Source organism: Lucilia sericata, unplaced genomic scaffold (assembly GCF_015586225.1).
Source record: "Lucilia sericata isolate MDLA Ls3-8-SP2 unplaced genomic scaffold, ASM1558622v1 Contig000251F_arrow, whole genome shotgun sequence".
NCBI lineage: Eukaryota > Metazoa > Arthropoda > Insecta > Diptera > Calliphoridae > Lucilia > Lucilia sericata.
In genome coordinates, this window is record NW_023994277.1 from 1 (window position 1) to 10,137 (window position 10,137).

The window sequence follows — 10,137 nt, forward strand, 5'->3', positions numbered from 1 at the left end:
CAAGATCGTCCAAAGATTTCAAAATATTGTCAACAGGGTTTAAAACTCCTCCAGCTTTAATATAAAATATCTTTTGATTGTCTCATCTGAACCATTGAATCGACACAGTGGAGTTTCGGGATGGGAAAACCTGTATAATTGAGAAAACTTTAGGGTCGCTGAGTTTCAAGATCTTCTATCAAAGATCTATTCACTGTCAGAAACTTAAACTTCAGTTACTCTGTTTTCTGGCCAATCGTGGATCAAACTTAATGAGCATCCTTAAGAGGATCCCTAACTAGTAAGAACTAACCGCAAATTCGATGACCAAGTCATTGTCCAATATTTTCATGATTTAGAGAAGGGAATGTGCCTCTGATGGCTTCATCTCCATCATGGTCGTGCAAACTAATGCGTTGTCTCCGATGAACCTTCAGAAGTTGTAATCAAAGCATGGGAGTTCTTGTCATTACGAAGACATCTGTTACTAATAAAGGTAATGAATTCCTTTTCCTTCATCTCATTACGCTCAAGAGGTAGGCTCTGAGAAGCTGCTAACATTTGTGTTGCAGCATTCTGGGAAGCAATACCTTTATTCCCTTCTCCACGATAAACTACTTACTCAAAAGACAAGCAGTCCATCCTCTTTTGCGGATTGGTAGCTTATAGAGATCGATTACACATTGTTGGCTCTTGAGAACCTGCTAACATTTATCTTGCTCCGTTCTGGAAAACTATACCTTTATTATCATCAATGTTTACTATTATTCTCCTTCTCTATTCCACGATAAACGACTTACTCAAAACACCAGAAACAGTCCATTCTCTTTTGCGGTTGACAGATTGGTAGCTTCGATAAAGCTAGTGGGAGATTCGGAAGACCACATCTCTTCCGAATCTCCCACTGTTTTAAACTACAACATTGTTTAAGCTGATGTTTCGGTTTTAACGGAATTTATTCCAAAACTGAACTGATGGAACTATTGGGCTATTGAGAAGTCGAATCATTTGAATTGAATGGTGTAAAGCCTCCAGGAAAAGGAAATGAATTCCGCTTTCAAGCAGCGAATGATTTGAACCTGGTATATCGGTTCCAGGAAGATGAAATGAATTTCGCTTTTATGCAGTTAATCACTTATACTGCTGCTCGAATAAATGATCAAACGGTTATTCATGACGACTGATTTCGCAAATGTACACGATCTAGTTTCTCTTCCTATTACCTTCACTACATCTTTCCCAATTTCCCAAAGATTAGAGTGCAACTTTAGGCCAACAATTTTGGAACTACTTTATGCATCTTTCAAAGTTCGATATTCTCCTAAGCAATACGATCATTTAGTCCAAAGATTGAATCGATTCAACAGCAAAAATGAGCACACAGTTGTCCTGAGTCAAATTCAATATTGCACTGTTATAAAGGCTTCATTTTAAAGACTTTCAGAAATTTGAATTCCCAAATCTTGTAGGAGCTCTACAAACTATTAAACAGGAATTATTATTCATTCCACTTTGTCACTGTGCGTATTCTTTTAAATATATTCAAATTTATTCACTTACTCCCCCAAACATAAGATTTTGTCAATCCACTCACTCATTGTCATTTCACTACCTCCCCCCCCCCCTCGTTTTCCTCATTTTGGTTTAAAAATTCACACCATTAACTCATGTTAATCGTAAACTGCATGTTGATGGTAGTCTAAAGGAATTCCTTAGATAAAAAGGAATTCCTTTTTTGAAAACATATTGAATACTTTTATTTAAAGGTTGATTTCATTTAGTAGTAGAATTTGCACTCAGTAGTTTAACATTTTAAACAGATCCCACCCAACCTTCTCAAACTCGAACAACATTGTATTTTTGTATAACTAACCCATTAGTAGTTAGAACCAATACACAGTTTCTTAAACATATTCCCAGCAAAACTTCTTGTTTCTATCGCAAAAAAATCACCCAAAATCAACAAAACAAAAATCATGACCCAAAAAAAGAAATATTTAAGAAAATTTTCAAATTTTTAGCCAAAATTTACAAAACCAAAAAAAAAAGCCAACTTCTTTCTGATAATCTTTCTCTCTTAAATGTACAATACATCTTTATATGGGAATGTAATTTTAGACTTCTGTTCAGGCACTCGAAGAGGAAGGTAATGCGGAAAAAACACCAATTGGCAGCCATGCATCAGCAACGTGTTTTGGCACACATAAATCAACGTAAACGTGAGGCGATGACATGCTACACACAGGCCCTAACAGAGCAACCACCAAATGTAAGTAGTTTAAAATGTACGAACAGACAGACCGACAGACAGACAGACTGACTGACTGTGTGACTGACAGTCCCAGCAACTCTCGCCCCAACTCACACATAATCATCTCGTTCGTGTAAGAAATATATTTTCAAGAATTTCATGTTGTGTGTGTGTGTTCAACATTCCTTTCCTTCTCCTACATTACGTTTCCTCTTTCTTCTCTTAAAAACAAAATGTGTTACTGAGTTGCGGTATTATATGTTTTGTACAATTTTACTTTTAAAGGCTCATCATGTGGAGAAATGTTTGCAGAAATTATTGCGTGCTTTACACAAGGATCGTGCTCATGCTTTGGCTCATTATCGTCATCTCTTGAATTCCGGTGGTGCTGGCGGTTTGGAGGCTGCCGCCTCAGAACGTCCTCGCACTTTGGAACGTTTGATTGATATCGATCGTGCTGTTAATCAGTCCATGACCATGCTTAAACGTTATCCTGAATGTCCAATAAGATTTCTCAGCTCATGAATGATTACATTTTGGCTTTGCGCAGTAAAGATGACATTCCCGGCTCTTCTTTGGGCATGAGTGAAGAAGCTGAGGCTGCCATTTTAGATAAATATCGTGTGGAATTGAACGCAAGGTTGCCGAAAAGGAACGTTTACGTTTGGCCGAAGAAACAACGCAAGGAGCAAAGAGCTGCTGAACGTGAGAAATTGCGTGAGGAAAAATTGCGTTTGGAGGCCAAGAAAGTGGACGATATGGTTAAAGCCGAACAAGATTCAGGAGCCTTTACCAGTGAAGAATCCAAAACCAGCAAAGATGAGTCTATCGTAGATTCCCACAAAAATTGCTCACAGTGACAAAGATCTGGCAGCTGAGGAATATTTGGAGGCTACCTTAAGGTAAGTAATCCAAATTTTAAACAAGTTTATCATATTAATTTCTATTTCTCTTTTTCACAGCACCAAAACCCAAACCATCCTGCCCACCGTGGATGATGAGGCTGTCCAGCGTGCTGTGGAGGATGTAGCCGCCGCCGTCGCCCATCAAGAGGCCGAACCTGCTGTCCAACACTTCATGTCCCATGATTTGGGTCATCGCGAATCGGTATTTCGCTTACGCTCTCTATACCCGTATTTACCTAAAACATATCCTTTCTTTTTGCAGAGCTTCTCTCTACGCAGAGAATTCTCTCATTCACCGGCGCATGCGAATAGGAGGGTCGCAATGTCTATTTCACTTTATCCTTTGCCGGCATCGCCTTAATGGCAGCCATATTTGTGGGCATTGCTGTGGCCAAGTGGAGAACAGCTCGTTCGCCACATGCGCAAGGTTTTATTGAAGTTGATCAGGTGAGTGAAATAAAAGCGAATTTAAAATGTTTTTTTATACACAAGACCATAAACTAGATTTCAGTTCACACTACTTATACTATAACAATGACTATAATACAAGACTACAGACTACACTGTAGACTAGACTATATAATAGACTACAGACTAGACTATCTACAGGACCAAAGCCTAGAATATAGACTAGACTGAAGGACTAGACTATAGACAAAGCTATTGTCTAGACTATGAACTAGACCATAGACTAGACTATAGACTCGACTATACACTAGACTTTAAACTAGAATATGGACTAGACTATACACTCGACTACGGACTAGACTACATGCAGGACAATAGAATAGACTATAGACTAGACTGAAGACTAAACTATAGGTAAGACTATAGATTACACTATAGACAAGACTATAGACAAGACTATAGGCTAGACTATATACTAGACTAGACTACTAAATTATATACTAGACTATATACTAGACTAGACTTTATACTAGACTATATGCAGGACAATAGACTAGACTATAGACAATACTGTAGACTTAGACAATAGACTATAAGCTTGATTATAGACTATAGACTAGGCTACGGATTAGACCATATACTAGACTATAGAAAAGACTAGACTATACACAGGCCAATAGACTAGACTGTAGACTAAACAGAAGACTAGACTGAAAACTAGACTATAGACTATAAACTAGACTATAGACTATAAACTAGACAATAGACTAGGCTATAGACTAGACTATAGCTTGATTATAGACTATAGACTATAGACTAGGCTATGGATTAGACCATATACTAGACCATAGAAACGACCTAGACTACACACAGGACAATAGACTAGACTACACATAGGACAATAGACTAGACTATAGACTTAACAGCAGACTAGACTATTAACCAGTCTATAGACTAGACTACAGCCTAGACTATAGACGGGACTATAGACTAGACTATTATAGACTAGACTAGACTCTAGACGGGACTATAGACTAGACTATTATAGACTAGACTAGACTATAGACTAGACTAGACTATAGGACTCGACTAGACTATAGACTAGACATAGGACTAGACTATAGACTAGACTATAGACTAGACTATAGTCTATAGGCAATAGACTAGATTAGACTAGAGAGAGACTAGACTAGACTAGACTAGACTAGACTAGACTAGACTAGACTAGGCTAGACTAGACTAGACTAGACTAGACTAGGCTAGACTATACTAGACTATAGACTAGACTAGAATATAGACTAGACTATAGACTAGACTATAGACTAGACTATAGACTAGACTAGAATATAGACAGACTATAGACTAGACTATAGGACTAGACTATAGACTAGACTATAGACTAGACTATAGACTAGACTATAGCACTAGACTATAGACTAGACTATAGACTAGACTAGACTATAGACTAGACTAGAGACTAGACTATAGACTAGACTATAGACTAGACTATAGACTAGACTATAGACTAGACTATAGACTAGACTATAGACTAGACTATAGGACTAGACTATAGACTAGACTATAGACTAGACTATAGACTAGACTATAGACTAGACTATAGACTAGACTATAGACTAGACTATAGACTAGACTATAGACTAGACTATAGACTAGACTATAGACTAGACTATAGACTAGACTAGAGACTAGACTATAGACTAGACTATAGACTAGACCATAGACTAGGACTATAGACTAGACTATAGACTAGACAATAGACTAGACTATAGACTAGACAATAGGACTAGACTATAGACTAGACTATAGACTAGACTATAGACTAGACTATAGACCAACTATAGACTAGACTATAGACTAGACTATAGACTAGACTATAGACTAGACTATAGAGTAGACTATAGACAGACTATAGACTAGACTATAGACTAGACTATAGACTAGACTATAGACCAGACTATAGACTAGACTATATACTAGACTATAGACTATACTATAGACTAGACTATAGAATAGACTATAGACTAGACTATAGACTAGACTATAGTCTATAGACTAGACTAGATTAGACTATAGACTAGAAGAGACTAGACTATACTAGACTATACTAGACTATAGACTAGACTGTAGATAGACTAGAAAATAGACTAGACTATAGACTAGACTAGGCTAGACTATACTAGACTATAGACTAGACTATAGACTAGACTATAGACTAGACTATAGACTAGACTATAGACTAGACTATAGACTAGACTATAGACTAGACTATAGACTAGACTATAGACTAGACTATAGACTAGACTATAGACTAGACTATAGACTAGACTATAGACTAGACTATAGACTAGACTATAGACTAGACTATAGACTAGACTATAGACTAGACTATAGACTAGACTATAGACTAGACTATAGACTAGATATAGACTAGACTATAGACTAGACTATAGACTAGACTATAGACTAGACTATAGACTAGACTATAGACTAGACTATAGACTAGACTATAGACTAGACTATAGACTAGACTATAGACTAGACTATAGACTAGACTATAGACTAGACTAGACTAGACTAGACTAGACTAGACTAGACTAGACTAGACTAGACTAGACTAGACTAGATAGGCTAGACTAGGCTAGACTATACTTACTAGACTATAGACTAGACTATAGACTAGACTATAGACTAGACTATAGACTAGACTAGAGACTAGACTAGAGACTAGACTATAGACTAGACTATAGATAGACTATAGACTAGACTATAGACTAGACTATAAACTAGACTATAGACTAGACTATAGACTAGACTATAGACTAGACTAGATAGACTAGACTATAACTAGACTATAACTAGACATAGACTAGACTAGACTATGGATAGACTAGATAGACTATAGACTAGACTATAGACTAGACTGTAGACTAGACTATAGACTAGACTATAGACTAGACTGTAGACTAGACTATAGACTAGACTATAGACTAGACTATAGACTAGACTATAGACTAGACTATAGACTAGACTATAGACTAGACTATAGACTAGACTATAGACTAGACTATAGACTAGACTATAGACTAGATATAGCTAGACTATAGACTAGACTATAGACTAGACTATAGACTAGACTATAGACTAGACTATATACTGACTATAGACTAGACTATAGACTAGACTATAGACTAGACTATAGACTAGACTATAGACTAGACTATAGACTAGACTATAGACTAGACTATAGACTAGACTATAGACTAGACTATAGACTAGTCTATAGTCTAGTCTATAGTCTAGTCTATAGTCTTGTCTATAGTCTTGTCTATAGTCTAGTCTATAGTCTAGTCTATAGTCTAGTCTATAGTCTAGTCTATAGTCTAGTCTATAGTCTAGTCTATAGTCTAGTCTATAGTCTAGTCTATAGTCTAGTCTATAGTCTAGTCTATAGTCTAGTCTATAGTCTAGTATATAGTCTAGTCTATAGTCTAGTCTATAGTCTAGTCTATAGTCTAGTCTATAGTCTAGTCTATAGTCTAGTCTATAGTCTAGTCTATAGTCTAGTCTATAGTCTAGTCTATAGTCTAGTCTATAGTCTAGTCTATAGTCTAGTCTATAGTCTAGTCTATAGTCTAGTCTATAGTCTAGTCTATAGTCTAGTCTACAGTCTAGTCTATAGTCTAGTCTATAGTCTAGTCTACAGTCTAGTCTATAGTCTAGTCTATAGTCTAGTCCATAGTCTAGTCCATAGTCTAGTCTAGTCTATGGTCTAGTTATAGTCTAGTATAGTCTAGTATGTCTAGTCTATAGTCTAGTCTATAGTCTAGTCTATAGTCTAGTCTATAGTCTAGTTTATAGTCTAGTCTATAGTCTAGTCTATAGTCTAGTCTATAGTCTAGTCTATAGTCTAGTCTCTAGTCTAGTCTCTAGTCTAGTCTATAGTCTAGTCTATAGTCTAGTCTATAGTCTAGTCTATAGTCTAGTATAGTATAGTCTAGCCTAGTCTAGCCTAGTCTAGTCTAGTCTAGTCTAGTCTAGTCTAGTCTAGTCTAGTCTAGTCTAGTCTAGTCTAGTCTAGTCTAGTCTATAGTCTAGTCTATAGTCTAGTCTATAGTCTAGTCTATAGTCTAGTCTATAGTCTAGTCTATAGTCTAGTCTATAGTCTAGTCTATAGTCTAGTCTATAGTCTAGTCTATAGTCTAGTCTATAGTCTAGTCTATAGTCTAGTCTATAGTCTAGTCTATAGTCTAGTCTATAGTCTAGTCTATAGTCTAGTCTATAGTCTAGTCTATAGTCTAGTCTATAGTCTAGTCTATAGTCTAGTCTATAGTCTAGTCTATAGTCTAGTCTATAGTCTAGTCTATAGTCTAGTCTATAGTCTAGTCTATAGTCTAGTCTATAGTCTAGTCTATAGTCTAGTCTATAGTCTAGTCTATAGTCTAGTCTATAGTCTAGTCTATAGTCTAGTATAGTCTAGCCTAGTCTAGTCTATAGTCTAGTCTATTTTCTAGTCTAGTCTACAGTCTAGTCTATAGTCTAGTATAGTCTAGTATAGTCTAGTCTCTTCTAGTCTATAGTCTAATCTAGTCTAGTCTATAGACTATAGTCTAGTCTATAGTCTAGTCTATAGTCTATTCTATAGTCTAGTCTATAGTATAGTCTATAGTCTAGTATATAGTCTAGTCTATAGTCTGGTCTATAGTCTAGTCTATAGTCTAGTCTATAGTCTAGTCTATAGTCTGGTCTATAGTCTACTCTATAGTCTAGTCTATAGTCTAGTCTATAGTCTAGTCTATAGTCTAGTCTATAGTTGGTCTATAGTCTAGTCTATAGTCTAGTCTATAGTCTAGTCTATAGTCTAGTCTATTGTCTAGTCTATAGTCTAGTCTATTGTCTAGTCTATAGTCTAGTCTATAGTCTAGTCTATGGTCTAGTCTATAGTCTAGTCTATAGTCTAGTCTATAGTCTAGTCTATAGTCTAGTCTATAGTCTAGTCTATAGTCTAGTCTATAGTCTAGTCTATAGTCTAGTCTATAGTCTAGTCTATAGTCTAGTCTATAGTCTAGTCTATAGTCTAGTCTATAGTCTAGTCTATAGTCTAGTCTATAGTCTAGTCTATAGTCTAGTCTATAGTCTAGTCTATAGTCTAGTCTATAGTCTAGTCTATAGTCTAGTCTATAGTCTAGTCTATAGTCTAGTTTCTAGTCTAGTCTATAGTCTAGTCTAGTCTATAGTCTAGTCTATAGTCTAGTCTATAGTCTAGTCTATAGTCTAGTCTATAGTCTAGTCTATAGTCTAGTCTATAGTCTAGTCTATAGTCTAGTCTATATTCTAGTCTAGTCTATAGTCTAGTCTATAGTCTAGTCTATAGTCTAGTCTATATTCTAGTCTAGTCTATAGTCTAGTATAGTCTAGCCTAGTCTAGTCTAGTCTAGTCTAGTCTAGCCTAGTCTAGTCTAGTCTAGTCTAGTCTAGTCTAGTCTAGTCTAGTCTCTTCTAGTCTAATCTAGTCTATTGCCTATAGACTATAGTCTAGTCTATAGTCTAGTCTATAGTCTAGTCTATAGTCTAGTCTATAGTCTAGTCTAGTCTATAGTCTAGTCTAGTCTATAGTCTAGTCTAGTCTATAATAGTCTAGTCTATAGTCCCGTCTATAGTCTAGTCTAGTCTATAATAGTCTAGTCTATAGTCCCGTCTATAGTCTAGGCTGTAGTCTAGTCTATAGACTGGTTAATAGTCTAGTCTGCTGTTAAGTCTATAGTCTAGTCTATTGTCCTATGTGTAGTCTAGTCTATTGTCCTGTGTGTAGTCTAGTCGTTTCTATGGTCTAGTATATGGTCTAATCCATAGCCTAGTCTATAGTCTATAGTCTATAATCAAGCTATAGTCTAGTCTATAGCCTAGTCTATTGTCTAGTTTATAGTCTATAGTCTAGTTTATAGTCTATAGTCTAGTTTTCAGTCTAGTCTTCTGTTTAGTCTACAGTCTAGTCTATTGGCCTGTGTATAGTCTAGTCTTTTCTATAGTCTAGTATATGGTCTAATCCGTAGCCTAGTCTATAGTCTATAATCAAGCTTATAGTCTATTGTCTAGTCTACAGTATTGTCTATAGTCTAGTCTATTGTCCTGCATATAGTCTAGTATAAAGTCTAGTCTAGTATATAGTCTAGTATATAATTTAGTAGTCTAGTCTAGTATATAGTCTAGCCTATAGTCTTGTCTATAGTCTTGTCTATAGTGTAATCTATAGTCTTACCTATAGTTTAGTCTTCAGTCTAGTCTATAGTCTATTCTATTGTCCTGCATGTAGTCTAGTCCGTAGTCGAGTGTATAGTCTAGTCCATATTCTAGTTTAAAGTCTAGTGTATAGTCGAGTCTATAGTCTAGTCTATGGTCTAGTTCATAGTCTAGACAATAGCTTTGTCTATAGTCTAGTCTTCAGTCTAGTCTATATTCTAGGCTTTGGTCCTGTAGATAGTCTAGTCTGTAGTCTATTATATAGTCTAGTCTACAGTGTAGTCTGTAGTCTTGTATTATAGTCATTGTTATAGTATAAGTAGTGTGAACTGAAAT

At 36.0% G+C, this 10,137-nt stretch overlaps 1 protein-coding gene across 1 annotated transcript; it reads left to right on the top strand.

Moving 5' to 3' along the window:
- Positions 1–2,097: 2,097 nt before the first annotated feature.
- LOC119602740 (amyloid-beta-like protein) lies at positions 2,098–3,639 on the top strand (the record flags this gene model as incomplete). Its single annotated transcript, XM_037954422.1, is given in 11 exon segments — positions 2,098–2,136; positions 2,138–2,248; positions 2,516–2,726; positions 2,729–2,857; positions 2,860–2,903; positions 2,905–3,066; positions 3,068–3,132; positions 3,193–3,337; positions 3,398–3,443; positions 3,446–3,582; positions 3,628–3,639. Coding segments are annotated over 11 exon segments (1,101 nt in total), but the record flags the coding sequence as incomplete, so codon positions are not given.
- Between the last annotated feature and the right edge of the window lie 6,498 nt (positions 3,640–10,137).